This window comes from Mustelus asterias, chromosome 8 (genome assembly GCF_964213995.1).
Source record: "Mustelus asterias chromosome 8, sMusAst1.hap1.1, whole genome shotgun sequence".
NCBI lineage: Eukaryota > Metazoa > Chordata > Chondrichthyes > Carcharhiniformes > Triakidae > Mustelus > Mustelus asterias.
In genome coordinates, this window is record NC_135808.1 from 12863860 (window position 1) to 12880443 (window position 16584).

The following is a 16584-nucleotide window of genomic DNA, read 5'->3' on the forward strand; positions in this document are numbered from 1 at the left end:
AAGACTTCGAGCACCTCCTTCTCTGTAATATGTACATTCCTCAAGACATCACTATTTATTTCCCCAAGTTCCCTAACATCCATGCTTTTCTCAACAGTAAATACTGATGAGAAATATTCATTTAGAATCTCACCCATCTCTTGTGGAACCGCACATAGATGACCTTGCTGATCCTTAAGAGGCCCTACTCTCTCCCTTGCTACTCTTTTGCCCTTTATGTATTTGTAGAAGCTCTGCAATGTTTGTTCAGATATTTTAGGAATAAGGTATCTTTTGTAAACAAAAAAAATCTGAACAAATATTGAATTGGCCATATTTACAACTGCATCCAGTTGAGAATTGAAAGGTGTCACAGTTTTGAGTTGAGTATTTCATGTCTGGTTGAAATATACTGATTAATGTAGAAAGATAGAAAAGGGCTACTATAAGATTGGCAGACTCTGCTTGGGTTTTTAGATTCACTTTAAATCAATGGGGAGCAAGTCTGTTAGTAATTATAATGAGATGTTTTAAATACTTTGTAGTTTTAAAGGTACATATAAGACCTTTAATTATTCAAAACATATAAATATATCTTCTATACATTTTTCGAAATTAAACAAAGAAACTTTGGCGCACAGTTACAGTGTCCCTTTGATACCAAACATATGTTAGATACATTCCTTTAAAGCACCCAACTGTTGGAATCACAAGTCTATAAAGGAGACTTAATTGCTTCACCAGACACCTTATCAGAAACAACTGGTACAAGAGTGAATTTTAATGAAGCTGCCTTCACAGTTTCTAATCAAAACAGGGTCAGAAAGACATTAATGACTTAGCTAATGAAAGAGTTATGGTCGGGGACTTCGTGGGAACTGACAAGGATTAATGGTAACATGATGATACCCCTTTTAATTGTCGATAGTGATAAAAAGCTGAGTCATTGAATTGATAAGCAATATATACATGTGTTTCATTATGTTGGCAATAAACAAAAGTTGTCAGGGCTATAATCGGGGAATATCCTGAAGGCAAGTGGAGTTGACCACATGCCTCAGAGATTCAGGTAACTTCACTGACAAGGCCATAAAATACTGATGGCTTTTGTAGGCCCCCTTTATCAATTAAAGGATGCCCATGTGAGACTGTTTTAGTGAAAATGCTTTGTGAGGCTGCTATCAAAAATAGAGACATGATATCTAACTAAGAGACTAGAGGATAGGCTTAGGGATGATATATTTGGGCATCCCACGAGGTATCGTGATCTCATACATCAGGGTGGTTCTAAACAAAGAGTTTAACAGCACAACATAGCCCTGACTGCAACTGAAGCCTCATAGGGCAGGAATGTGCATCTGTACTCTTGATTGGTCCAGGTACATAGAACAGTACAGCACAGAACAGGCCCTTCGGCCCACGATGTTGTGCCGAGCTTTATCTACGCATGCTCGCGCTCCACTGGTTCCAGCCTGGTCACATGGCCACGAATGACCACCCATTAAAGGGACCACGCTATCACAGTATAAATGTACATAAGTTAAAATACAACCTCATAGGAACATATAATTTATTTTTCCCATCTCAAGAACTTTAGCACTTACTTAGCCCCTCATCAAAGACGTGCCGGTTAGGTGCATTGGCCATGCTAAATTCTCCTTCAATGTACTCGAACAGGCACCAGAGTGTGGCAACTAGGTGATTTTCACAGTAATTTCGTTGCAGTGTTAATATAAGGCTACTTGTGACACTTATAAATAAACTTAAAAACTTATTTGTTGGACTAACAAGAGAACACATCATCGCAACACTATTACTCTTGCCATATATAATTACCAACATCCAAAACATTTAATTACAAGTCTGCCTTTGCTGCGGTTTCGTTTGCCAAATGAAATGAGTAATACATGCTGAGTTGTTTACTTTAACACGGCCAATTAATTTCCTTACACTTTGATGGTTGTTACATCATTAGAACGGACACGGGCTCCCGAGACTGCCCTTTCTGTGGCCTTGTGGAGTCCGTGGACCATGTCTACGTTCTGTGTTTTAGGCTGCACACCCTTTTTGGTTTCCTCAAACACCTTTTACTGATGTTTTGTTTGCACTTCAGTCCCACGCTCCTGATCTACGGGCACCTGGTGCGGAGAAGGGCGGGTTGGGATGCCGACCTCCTCGTGAACCTGCTCCTGGGCCTGGCGAGACACGCCATCAATAGGTCCAGGCAGCGGGCGATCGATGGGGCTGTCCATCCCGACTGTCTGCCCCTCTACAGCGGCTACATTCGCGGCCAGGTGTCTCTGGAGAGGGAGTATGCAGTGTCCACGGGCGCGGTTGATGCCTTCCGCGACCGCTGGGCACCGCAGGGGCTGGGGTGTATTATCGACCCCGATAATCACCTTTTGGTTTGATGTTTTAAGTTTCCTTTCGACTTTGTTTTTGGTTCGGGCTGTTCCCCCTTTCTTTTGGGGAGCTGCCCCTTTTAATTTGTCCCTAAGTTAATTTGAGTTCGTTTACTTGATTGGTATCAAAAGAAATACATCATTAGAACGGTCCCCAATCAATTCAAGAACTCTCTCCACTGTGACCTTCTCAAGGTCAACTAGGAATTCTGAATAATTGTCAGCCACACTCACATTCTGAGAATGAGCAATAACAAATTGCTCCTTGTGATCGCAATGTAACCAGTGATAGGCAAGAAATAATACCTTGCTCACAGGGCGGCATGGTTAGCACTGCTGTCTCACAGCACCTGGTTCAATTCCAGCCTGGGTCACTGTCTGTGTGGAGTTTACACATTCTCCCTGTGTCTGTGTGGGTTTCCTCTGGGTGCTCCGGTTTCCTCCCACAGTCCAAAAATGTGTGGGTTGATTGGTCATGCTAAATTGCCCCTTAGTGTCACGGGATTAGCAAGGGAAATATCTGGGGTTATGGGGATAGACTGGGTGGGATTGTGGTTGGCACAGACTCGATGGGCCGAATGACCTCCTCCTGCACTATAGGGATTCTATGATTTAACCATAAAAATACAGAAAGCTTTCCAATATAAAATTCATAAAAATAAAGACTGACAAATGGAAAAGCATCATCGGAATTAAAGTCGGAAAATGCTGGAAAATCTCAGCAAGTCCGACAGCAGCTGTGGAGAGAGTTAACTTTGAGTCTGGTTGACTCTTTGTCAGAGCTCAAAACGCTAGTTCTGTCCTCTTGAGATTTCCAGCATTTCGGTTTCAGATTCCAACTTTCACAGTAATTTGCTTTTATCAAAATTAAAGTGTTCTTTTTGATTAACACATCACATTCAGTAAGGCTTCAACAATGAAACAAATGGCAACTTTTCCGATTAATTTTTGGTATGAACCAAAACTCTCGTTACGGCAGAACCTTCTCAGATCCAGCACTGCTGTCAGTGGTTTAATTGGAGAGGAGGGATTTTCCAGCCACGCTTGCCCCAAAGTTGGGTTCAATTCCAGCCTCGAGTAACTGTCTGTGTGGAGTTTACACATTGTCCACATGTCTGCGTGGGTTTCCTCTGGGTGCTCTGGTTTCCTTTCACAGTCCAAAGATGTGCGGGTTAGGCTGATTGGCCATGATAAATTGACCCTAGTGTCAGGGGATTAGCAGGGTAAATACCTGGGAATACAGGAATAGACTGGGTGGGATTGTGGTTGGCGTAGAATCGATGGGCTGAATGACCTTCTGCACCAGCTAGTCCCCTGACACTAAGGGGCAATTTAGCATGGCCAATCAACCTAACCCGCACACCTTTGACTGTGAGAGTATGTGTTTGAAATTGAATCCAGAGAAGGAAGTGGAATGATCAGAAGCGGAATTAAAAAGTGGTTAAGGAAGAGGTAGAAATTGTGGATGAGATGAGCTTTGAAAGACCATGAGAGAAAATGGGAAAGCCTCAGGTCAGGAGGATTTTTACAAGAAAACTTTTGAGTTATAGTAAATATATACATATAAAAAATAGGATAGGTTTTTAAATTAGGTTTTTGTATGTTTGTACTTATTGTGTGGAAGCGATCATTTTTTGAAATGGATTGGCTCAACACAATAAGGATGTTTCCCAAGGATTCCTTCAATACTCTTTGGAGTTAAATGTGTCCCATGGCTGAAAATGTTTGGGAAACGCAGATTTTGGGAAGTTCTTCGCCAGAAACAAGTTCTGCACCAGGAACCATAGTGCCAGATTCACGGCAGCTCTTCACTGCTGGATTTAAATGATGGGCCACCAGCTCCTACGGAACAAAAGAGAAAAAGGTGTCAGGAACAGCTGAATAGAAGAGTCCCAGAAAACCCATTGCTGCAGTGAGTTTTCACCACGGTGAACAGATGTCTTCCTATTCAGACTCTCACCTTGTCGCTTCAACAATCTCTATTTTTCTGACCCTTACTGTTTCCAGGCACGGTGGCACAGTGGTTAGTGCTGCTGCCTCACAGCGCTGGGGACCCAGGTTCAATTCCTGGTTTGGGTCACTGTCTGTGTGGAGTTTGCACATTCTCCCTGTGTCTGCGTGGGTTTCCTCCGGGTGGTCCGGTTTGCTCCCACAGTCCAAAGGTGTGCGGGTTCGGTGGATTGACCATGCTAAATTCCCACTTAGTGTCAGGGGACTAGCTGGGGTAAATGCATGGGGTTATGGGGATAGGGCCACAATAGGATTGTGGTTGGTGCAGACTTGATGGGCCGAATGGCCTCCTTTTGCACTGGAGGATTCTATGATTCTTTTCACTACAGATATTCAATCCCATTAATCCTCCACTGCCCACCAGGATGGTACGAAAGGTTACTTTTCTCCTTCGACTGGAGAACCAACCAGTCCCCATCCGCCATCACCCTATCCCACCTGGTTGAGCTTGTTCTCACATCAATTACTTCTCATTCCAATCCACTCACTTCCTCCAAGGTGTGGATACTTGCATGGGTCCTAACCGTGCCTGCCTAGGGGCATTCCTTGTTGCAGTCCTACTCAGGCCCCCTTTCCTCACCTCTTTCTCTGGTACACTGATAAATGTACCAATGTCTCTCGCTGCTCTCACCTTGAACAGGAAGAGTTCATTGGCTTTTTTTCCCCAATTTACACCTTTGTCTCACCTTCACATTGCCCATCAGTAACCCTTTCCTTTCCTTGGCTTCTCTGTGTCTGTTTCTGGAGATAGGCTATTAGCTAACATTCATCACAAGCCCATGGATTTTCACAGCTACTTTGACGACTTATGCTCACACCCAGGTTCCTGTCAGGAATCTATTCCACTCTCCCAGTTTCTCCATCTCTGTCACACCTGTTAAGAGCTAGGTCTTCTGATCTCTTCCCGAGTCTGTGTGGGTTTCGTGCGGGTGTTCCGATTTCTCCCCACACTCCAAAGATGTGCAAGTTCAGTGGATTGGCCATGGTCAATTGTCCCTTAGAATCAGTAGTAGGGCAAATGCATCAGGTTATGGCAATAGGACATGGGTAGGATTGTTGTTGGTGCAGGTTTGATGGGCTGAATAGCCTCCTTATGCACAGTAGGGATTCTATGATCTGTCTTGCTTGTTCTCAACCGAGGATTCCCCTCAACATGTTTGACAGGGCTCTTCACGTGTTCGATCTATTTTGTGCACTTCTGCTCTCACCGTTTCTCCTCGCTCCCAGAAGCATGATATGGTTTCCTTACCCTCAGCTTCCACCCCTCCAGCCTTCTCCATTTCTGTCATCTCCAGTGTGTGGTGCCACCACTAAACAGATCTTTCTTTGCCCTCCCTATTCAGCATTCTGAAGGAAATGCTCCCTCCAAGACAACATAGTCCACTCTCAGTCACCTTCGACACCCATTCCCTTTCCGATGGCACTTTCCAGTGAAAGGGTTAATAATCACACTTTAGAACATAGAACATAGAACAGTACAGCACAGAACAGGCCCTTCGGCCCACGATGTTGTGCCGAGCTTTATCTGAAACTAAGATCAAGCTATCCCACTCCCTATCATCCTGGTGTGCTCCATGTGCCTATCCAATAACCGCTTAAATGTTCCTAAAGTGTCTGACTCCACTATCACTGCAGGCAGTCCATTCCACACCCCAACCACTCTCTGCGTAAAGAACCTACCTCTGATATCCTTCCTGTATCTCCCACCACAAACCCGATAGTTATGCCCCCTTGTAATAGCTCCATCCACCCGAGGAAATAGTCTTTGAAAATCACATAAGCCGCAAGCTGCTAGACTGAGAAAACCACAGGTCTTGATTAAAGCAGACCCAGATAAGTATCAAGGGCCATAATACTACACACAATTATGCACATTTACAGCTTTCAGCATCTGTTCGAACAAGAGACAATGGGACAGGGGAGTTGATGAACAACTGGTTAGAAAGATATCTTCATAATTGTGTGGAAAGAAATACGTGCTTGGTGATATTACAATTCGGTAGGCGTGCACAAATTGTCATTGGCCAACTTTACCCTTAAGTTATGCATGGTGTAATTGATAGTTGTGAGTGGATATTGATATAGCTTCTGTGTAAATGTGCATCTTTGATTGGTCACAGAAGACAGAGGGTGGTAGTGGAAGGGTCTTTTTCCGGCTGGAGGCCTGTTACTAGTGGTGTTCCGCAGGGCTCTGTATTGGGACCTCTGCTGTTTGTGATTTATATAAACGATCTGGAAGAAGGTGTAACTGGGGTGATCAGTAAGTTTGCGGACGACACAAAATTGGCAGGACTTGCAGATAGTAGAACATAGAACATAGAACAGTACAGCACAGAACAGGCCCTTCGGCCCACGATGTTGTGCCGAGCTTTATCTGAAACCAAGATCAAGCTATCCCACTCCCTATCATCCTGGTGTGCTCCATGTGCCTATCCAATAACCGCTTAAATGTTTCTAAAGTGTCTGACTCCACTATCACTGCAGGCAGTCCATTCCACACCCCAACCACTCTCTGCGTAAAGAACCTACCTCTGATATCCGTCCTGTATCTCCCACCACGAACCCTATAGTTATGCCCCCTTGTAATAGCTCCATCCACCCGAGGAAATAGTCTTTGAACGTTCACTCTATCTATCCCCTTCATCATTTTATACACCTCTATTAAGTCTCCCCTCAGCCTCCTCCGCTCCAGAGAGAACAGCCCCAGCTCCCTCAACCTTTCCTCATATGACCTACCCTCCAAACCAGGCAGCATCCTGGTAAATCTCCTCTGCACTCTTTCCAGCGCTTCCACATCCTTCTTATAGTGAGGCGACCAGAACTGCACACAATATTCCAAATGTGGTCTCACCAAGGTCCTGTACAGTTGCAGCATAACCCCACGGCTCTTAAACTCCAACCCCCTGTTAATAAAAGCTAACACACTATAGGCCTTCTTCACAGCTCTATCCACTTGACTGGCAACCTTTAGAGATTTGTGGATATGGACCCCAAGATCTCTCTATTCCTCCACAGTCTTCAGAACCCTACCTTTGACCCTGTAATCCACATTTAAATTTGTCCTACCAAAATGAATCACCTCACATTTATCAGGGTTAAACTCCATTTGCCATTTTTCAGCCCAGCTTTGCATCCTATCTATGTCTCTTTGCAGCCTACAACAGCCCTCCACCTCATCCACTACTCCACCAATCTTGGTGTCATCAGCAAATTTACTGATCCACCCTTCAGCCCCCTCCTCTAAGTCATTAATAAAAATCACAAAGAGCAGAGGACCAAGCACTGATCCCTGCGGCACACCGCTAGCAACCTGCCTCCAATCTGAAAATTTTCCATCGACCACCACCCTCTGTCTTCGGTCAGACAGCCAGTTGCCTATCCAATCGGCCAACTTTCCCTCAATCCCACACCTCCTCACTTTCATCATAAGCCGACCATGGGGGACCTAATCAAACGCCTTACTAAAATCCATGTATATGACATCAACTGCCCTACCTTCATCAACACACTTAGTTACCTCCTCAAAAAATTCTATCAAATTTGTGAGGCACGACTTGCCCTTCACGAATCCGTGCTGACTATCTCGGATTAATCCGCATCTTTCTAAATGGTCGTAAATCCCATCCCTAAGGACCCTTTCCATCAATTTACCAACCACCGAAGTAAGACTAACCGGTCTATAATTACCAGGGTCATTTCTATTCCCTTTCTTAAACAGAGGAACAACATCCGCCATTCTCCAGTCCTCTGGCACCATCCCCGTGGACAGCGAGGACCCAAAGATCAACGCCAAAGGCTCTGCAATCTCATCCCTTGCCTCCCACAGAATCCTAGGATACATTTCATCAGGCCCAGGGGACTTATCGACCTTCAGTTTATTCAAAACTGCCAAGACATCCTCCCTCCGAACATCTATTTCCTCCAGCCTATTAGCCTGTAACACCTTCTCTTCCTCAAAAACATGGCCCCTCTCCTTGGTGAACACTGAAGAAAAGTATTCATTCATCACCTCGCCTATCTCTACTGACTCCAGACACAAGTTCCCACTACTGTCCTTGACCGGCCCTAACCTCACCCTGGTCATTCTTTTATTCCTCACATAAGAGTAAAAAGCCTTGGGGTTTTCCTTGATCCGACCCGCCAAAGACTTCTCATGTCCCCTCCTTGCTCTCCTAAGCCCCTTTTTCAGCTCATTCCTTGCTAACTTGTAACCCTCAATCGAGCCATCTGAACCTTGTTTCCTCATCCCTACATAAGCTTCCCTCTTCCTTTTCACAAGACATTCCACCTCTTTTGTGAACCATGGTTCCCTCACTCGGCCATTTCCTCCCTGCCTGACAGGAACATACCTATCAAGGACATCCAGTATTTGTTCCTTGAAAAAGTTCCACTTTTCATTAGTTCCTTTCTCTGACAGTTTCTGTTCCCAACTTATGCCCCCTAATTCTTGCCTAATCGCATCATAATTACCCCTCCCCCAATTGTAAACCTTGCCCTGCCGTACGGCCCTATCCCTCTCCATTGCAATAACAAAAGACACCGAATTGTGGTCACTATCTCCAAATTGCTCTCCCACAACCAAATCTAACACTTGGCCCGGTTCATTTCCCAGTACCAAATCCAATGTGGCCTCACCTCTAGTCGGCCCATCCACATATTGTGTCAGGAAACCCTCCCGCACACACTGCATAAAAACTGCCCCATCCAAACTATTTGACCTACAAAGGTTCCAATCAATATTTGGAAAGTTAAAGTCCCCCATGACAACTACCCTGTGACCCCCACACATATCCATAATCTGCTTAGCAATTTCTTCCTCCACATCTCTATTACTATTTGGGGGCCTATAGTAAACTCCTAGCAACGTGACCGCTCCTTTCCTATTTCTAACTTCAGCCCATATTACCTCAGTGTGCAGATCCCCCACGAAATGCCTTTCCGCAGCCGTTAAACTATCCTTGATTAACAATGCCACTCCTCCACCTCTTTTACCAGCTTCCCTACACTTAGTGAAACATCTATACCCCGGAACGTCCAACAACCATTCCTGTCCTTGTTCTACCCACGTCTCCGTAATGGCCACAACATCGTAGTCCCAAGTACCAATCCACGCCCCAAGTTCATCTACCTTGTTCCGGATGCTCCTTGCATTGAAGTAGACACACTTCAACCCACCTTCCTGTCTACCAGTACCCACCCTTGACCCTGATACCTTCCCCAATACCTCACCACCCTCACTGACTTCTGGACTACAACTCCCTTTCCCACTCCCCTGACAAATTAGTTTAAACCCCCCTGAAGAGCCGTAACAAATTTCCCTCCGAGGATATTGGTGCCCCTCTGGTTCAGGTGCACCCCGTCCTGTTTGTACAGGTCCCACCTTCCCCAGAACGTGTTCCAATTATCCACGTATCTGAAACCCTCCCTCCTACACCATCCCTGCAACCACATATTTAACTGCACTCTCTCCCTGTTCCTCAACTCGCTATCACGTGGTACCGGCAACGTACCAGAGATGACCACATGTTTCGTCTTGGCTCTCAGCTTCCAGCCCAGCTCCAGAAATTCCTGCTTTAAATCCCCGTCCCTTCTCTTACCTATGTCATTGGTACCAATGTGCACCACGACTTGTGACTGTTTCCCCTCCCCCTTCAGAATCTGGAAAACACGGTCTGAGACATCACGGACCTTGGCATCCGGTAGGCAACATACCATCCGTGAGTCTCTTTTGCTGCCACAGAACCTCCTATCTATCCCTCTAACTAACGAGTCCCCAATAACTATCGCCCTCCCGCTCTCCCCCTTTCCCTCCCGAGCCACAGAGACGGACACAGTGCTGGAGATCCTCTCACTGCGGCTCCCCACTGGTATGTCATCCCCCTCAACCGTATCCAAAGCGGAATACTTGTTGCTAAGGGGAACGACCACCGGGGATCCCTGCATGGACTGCTTCCTCCCAGCCCCTCTCAGAGAGCATTGTCAGAAGCTACAGAAGTATATAGATAGGCTGGAAATTTGGGCAAAGAAATGGCAGATGGAGTTCAATCCTGATAAATGCGAAGTGATGCATTTTGGTAGAAATAATGTAGGGAGGAGCTATACAATAAATGGCAGAACCATAAAGGGTGTAGATACGCAGAGGGACCTGGGTGTGCAAGTCCACAGATCCTTGAAGGTGACGTCACAGGTGGAGAAGGTGGTGAAGAAGGCATATGGCATGCTTGCCTTTATAAGACGGGGCATGGAGTATAAAAGTTGGGGTCTGATGTTGCAGATGTATAGAACGTTGGTTCGGCCGCATTTGGAAGACTGCGTCCAGTTCTGGTCGCCACACTACCAGAAGGACGTGGAGGCTTTGGAGAGTTTACCAGGAGGTTGCCTGGTATGGAGGGGCTTAGTTATGAGGAGAGATTGGGTAAACTGGGCTTGTTCTCCCTGGAAAGACGGAGGATGAGGGGAGACTTAATAGAGGTTGATGCACCTCAATGAGCACCCGGAAACAAGGCTTTAGAACTGAAGGCTTTAATACATTAACAATGAAACTACTAACACAAATTCACCCGTTCAGACTGAAGGGGTCCTGCCGGAGCAGGGGGTCTTATACCCTGCCACCGGAGGCGGGACCCCACTGGAGTGTGCCATGATAACACTTGGGACAGGTAAACACCCTATCCCAACAACATAGTACAACCCCCATAACAACAACAATAACAACCCCAGTGGTGAACCAACGATGGTTCACCACATTCACCCCTCCTTTAGGAACCAAAGGTGGCGGGGTGGATGAAAACAGACAATGACAAAAAAAATAACAGGATTCACAAGTCCAGACGGTCTGGAGGACCACACCGACGCTGCGATCTTCTCAACACCGGTTGCGAAACCGGAGCAGGTGCTTGCGGTGGCTCTCTCAAAGCAACATCTGGCTGTCCCCTCAAAGACTCCCGGGCCGGCCGGCCCTGATGAGGCGATGGTGTAGGGGATCCTGGAACGTTTGGTGGTGGTGGTGGTGGTGATGATGGTGGCGCCGATCTCCGAGTCTCAGGCAAGCTGTACATGGGAGTAAAAGTGTTATGCACTGGTCCCGGTGCTGACCGCGCCACGTCTGGGGAAGTAATGAGGAGTAGTGGATCTGTGACTGGGGGAATAGGAGCGACAGGAGTTGCTACGTCCCCTGCGGGCGCCAGGTCTCTAATGGAGACAGTGTCCTCTCGCCCGTCAGGATATGCCACATAGGCATACTGAGGGTTGGCGTGGAGGAGTTGGACCGGTTCGACCAAGGGGTCGGACTTGCGAGCCCTCACATGGCGCCGCAGAAGGACGGGTCCTGGGTACGTCAACCAGGCTGGCAATGAGGTCCCCGAGGACGACTTCCGAGGGAATGAGAACATCCTCTCGTGGGGAGTAGCATTGGTTGCCGTACACAGGAGGGAGCGGATAGAATGGAGCGCAGTTGGAAGGACCTCCTGCCACCGGGAGACTGGAAGGCCCTTGGATTTCAGTGCCAGTAGGACAGCCTTCCAGACTGTAGCATTCTCCCTTTCCACCTGTCCGTTACCCCTAGGGTTGTAGCTCGTGGTTCTACTAGAGGCAATCCCGAATGAGAGCAGGAATTGCCTCAAGTCGTTGCTCATGAACGACGAGCCCCTGTCGCTATGAATATAGCAGGGGTACCCGAACAGGGTAAAAAGCTCACTGAATGCCTTGATGACGGTGGCAGTCGACGTGTCCGCACAGGGGAAAACAAACGGAAACCGGGAAAATTCGTCTATTATGTTAAGAAAATAGACATTCCGATCCGTTGAGGGAAGGGGGCCCTTAAAATCTACACTCAGCCTCTCAAAAGGGCGAGTGGCCTTGACCAAATGTGCCCGGTCTGGTCGATAAAAGTGTGGTTTGCATTCTGCGCAAATCCGACAACTTCTAGTAACTGACCTGACCTCCTCCACCGAGTAGGGTAGGTTGCGGGCTTTTATGAAGTGGTAGAGTCTGGTGACTCCAGGATGACACAGATCATTGTGGAGAGCCTTCAAGCGGTCCTCCTGCATGATGGCGCATGTTCCGCGCGAGAGGGCATCCGAGGGCTCATTGAGCTTCCCTGGACGATACATAATATCGTAATTATAGGTGGAGAGCTCAATTCTCCACCGCAAGATCTTATCGTTCTTGATCTTGCCCCTCTGCGTGTTACTGAACATAAACGCCACGGATCGTTGATCCGTGATCAGGGTGAACCGCTTACCTGCCAGGTAATGGCGCCAGTGTCTGACTGCCTCCACAATGGCCTGAGCCTCCTTTTCCACCGCTGAGTGCCGAATCTCTGGGCCTTGAAGGGTGCGGGAAAAAAACGCGACGGGCCTGCCTGCCTGGTTTAGTGTGGCGGCTAGGGCGAAGTCCAATGCATCACTCTCCACCTGGAAAGGGATGGATTCATCCACCGCGTGCATCGTGGCTTTCGAGATGTCGCTTTTCAAAACCTTGAAGGCCAATTGGGCCTCCGGCGTAAGTGGGAAGGTCGTGGACTTAATGAGCGGACGAGCTTTGTCCGCGTAGTTGGGGACCCACTGTGCACAATACGAAAAGAACCCGAGGCATCTCCTCAGTGCTTTCGTGCTAGCGGGCAAGGGAAGTTCAGTGAGTGGGCGCATACGGTCTGGATCAGGGCCAATGACCCCGTTTTCCACCACGTATCCGAGGATGGCTAACCTACGCGTACGGAATACGCACTTTTCCCTGTTATAGGTCAGATTCAGGCGAGATGCAGTGCGTAGAAAGTGTTGGAGATTCGTGTCGTGGTCCTGCTGGTCATGGCCGCAGATGGTGACGTTATCCAGGTACGGGAAGGTAGCCCGCAACCCGTTCTGGTCCACCATTCGGTCCATAGCACGCTGGAAGACCGAGACCCCATTGGTGACACCAAATGGAACCCTGAGGAATTGGTATAGACGACCATCCGCCTCAAAAGCCGTATATTGTCGGTCCTCTGGGCGGATGGGGAGTTGATGGTAGGCGGACTTAAGGTCTATGGTAGAAAACACTCGGTACTGCGCAATCTGATTGACCATATCAGAAATGCGCGGGAGAGGATACGCATCCAGCTGCGTGTATCTATTAATGGTCTGACTATAGTCGATGACCATCCGAGGTTTGTTCCCGCTTTTGACTACCACGACCTGCGCTCTCCACGGACTAGCACTGGCCTGTATGATCCCTTCCTTGAGGAGCCGCTGAACCTCAGATCTAATAAAGATCCGGTCCTCAGCGCTGTAACGCCTACTTTTAGTAGCGATGGGCTTGCAGCCAGGTACCAGATTTTTAAAAAGGGATGGTGTCGTGATCTTCAGGGTGGATAGATTGCACGCGGGGCGTTTTGGGCAATTTGGAGGCTGCGGCTGGCTCCCTACGGCCAGTGAAGGGAGTGGCCCACCGTACTGTAGGATCACACTCTTCATGTGGACCATAAAATTTAGTCCGAGGAGAATTGGCGCGCAAAGGTGAGGTAACACAAGGAGCCTGTATTGCTCGTAAACTGTGCCCTGTACCTCAAGAGTTACCATACATCGTCCTTGGATCGGTACAGACCGGGACTGTGATGCCATGGAAATTGTCTGCTTGGCAGGGAGAACCCGGAGTCCACACCTTTTAGCAGTTTCAGGGTGTATGAAACTTTCGGTGCTCCCACTGTCAAACAGACAATTTACAGTTCTGCCACTAACCTTTACCTCCATCATGGAATGTTCCAGTCTGTAATGCCTGGTCTGATCCAGAGAGATCGACGCCACCGTTGGCCCCTGGGTGTCACTGCATGCTGCCGATGTGGATGCTGAGGACCCCTGCTGGTCGCTGCTGCATGCTGCCGATGTGGATGCTGAGGACCCCTGCTGGTCGCTCCTAGTCGTCGTGGACCATGATGGCCGCCCCCATGAATCGCATGTGGCCGAGGGCTCCAAGCGCAGCGACTCCTGGTGGTCTTCCTCCTCCTCTGTTTGCCACGATGGCGCCGTCCTGAGATCGCACGTGGTCGGACCTCGTGGGTACTGCGACGCCGAAGGAGATTGTCTCCGTTCTGGAGGGTTACAAGCTGCACTGCCGTTTTTAGGTTTGGACCTGCAGACTTTGCCGTAGTGGCCTTTTTTACCGCACTGGCTGCAGATTGCCGTTCTTGCCGGACACTGCTGCCGTGGATGCTTGGCCCCACCGCAAAAATAGCATCGCTGGCCCCCTGGAGCTGCCGCCGTCGTCGAATCGATCTGGGAGCGCGGGTTCGCGGGGCGAGGAGGGAGCAGAGCTTGCTCCAACCACGTTGACTGCACGTGGTCCTCGGGGTACAGCGCCAAGCTCTTCGACGCCGCCTCCAACCTCACGGCCATCCCCATTGCCTGGGTCAAGTTGAGTTTCCCCTTTTCTAATAATTTAAGTCTGATGTACGAGGACCCTACCCCTGCTACGAACGCATCTCGGGCGAGGTCTTGCATGTACTGCTCGGCGGAGACGTCCTTACAGTCACAACCCCTGGCAAGCTGCAGGAGTTCATTGGCGTAGTCTTCTATGGTCTCGCCCGACTGCCGACGTCGTGTAGCGAGGAGATAACGAGCGTGAATCTCGTTGGGTGGCGTAATGTACCTATTCTTTAGGAGCTCGACGGCACCCTGGTAAGTGGAAGCTGCACGAATGGCTAGGTAAATCGTGTCGCTTACCCTTGCGTGGAGGACCTGGAGTCTATCACTGTCTGTAGTGATAGCTACCGAGGCTGCCAGGTAGTCCTCAAAGCACTTCCACCAATGTTCGAACGTGTTAGCTGCACCGACCGCACGTGGGTCCAGTGTCAGACGATCCGGTTTTAGGATCTGTTCCATATTCTCAGTTAATGTATTAAATTGATGCACCTCAATGAGCACCCGGAAACAAGGCTTTAGAACTGAAGGCTTTAATACATTAACAATGAAACTACTAACACAAATTCACCCGTTCAGACTGAAGGGGTCCTGCCGGAGCAGGGGGTCTTATACCCTGCCACCGGAGGCGGGACCCCACTGGAGTGTGCCATGATAACACTTGGGACAGGTAAACACCCTATCCCAACAACATAGTACAACCCCCATAACAACAACAATAACAACCCCAGTGGTGAACCAACGATGGTTCACCACAGAGGTGTATAAAATTATGAAAGGCATAGATAGGGTGAACGGTGGGAAGCTTTTCGCCAGGTCGGTGGTGACGTTCACGAGGGGTCATAGGTTCAAGGTGAAGTGGGGGCGGTTTAACACAGATATCAGAGGGTGGTGGGGGCCTGGAATGCGCTGCCAGGCAAGGTGGTGGAGGCGGACACACTGGGAACGTTTAAGACTTATCTAGACAGCCATATGAACGGAGTGGGAATGGAGGAATACAAAAGAAAGGTCTAATTTGGACCAGGGAGCGGCACGGGCTTGGAGGGCCGAAGGGCCTGTTCCTGTGCTGTATTGTTCTTTGGTATATGCTAATTTCTTGTAACTGGACCTTAACTATAAATGTCTGTTTAATCCTTGGATTGAAGTTCCTCCTGGTGAACCACTATTTATCTCTTAGTTCATGGGATGTGGGTATGGGCCTCGAGACCAGGCAATATCCTGGTGAACCTTCTTGCACTCTCTCCAAAGCTTCCATGTCCTTCTGGTACTGTGGCGACCAGAAATGCACGCAATACCCCAAATGCGGCCTAACTAAGGTTTTATGTAGCTGCAACATGATTTGCAATTTGCCATTTGAAGTATAACAAACTAAAGGAATATAATAACTGTAACAGATGGCAGGATTTGGGTAACTATTACAGGAATAACTGTGGAATGGAAAACAGGTATACATGTGACTCCAGATCCACAGCAATGAGGTTGACTCTTTAACTGCTCTCTGAAATGGCTTAGCAAGCCACTCAGTTCAAGGGTAACTAGTGATGGGCAAAAAAAGCTGACCAGTCAGCAATGCCCATGTCCCACGAATGAAGAAAAAAAATTGTTCTTGAACTGGATGGCTAGGCCATTCCTGTGGATCTGGGGTCACATGTAGACCAGACAAGGCAAGAATGGCAGATTTCTTTCCCGAAATGACTTAAGTGAACCAGATTCCAGATCCCTGTTGAAGTTGGGTCCCTGGGGCATTATTCTAGATCTCCAGATTACTAGTCCAGTGACATTGCCCCCATGCCATCACC

The 16584-nt window shown here is 48.1% G+C and overlaps 1 protein-coding gene across 1 annotated transcript in view; it reads right to left on the minus strand.

Annotated features, from left to right (window-relative positions):
• Positions 1-534: 534 nt before the first annotated feature.
• Positions 535-16584, minus strand: part of LOC144497662 (uncharacterized) — a 62854-nt gene continuing 46804 nt past the window's right edge. Inside the window, exon 10 of the mRNA XM_078219105.1 lies at positions 535-4223. Coding sequence (XP_078075231.1) covers positions 4080-4223 — 144 coding nt within the window. The 3' untranslated portion in view covers positions 535-4079. The remainder of the gene's footprint in view (positions 4224-16584) is intronic.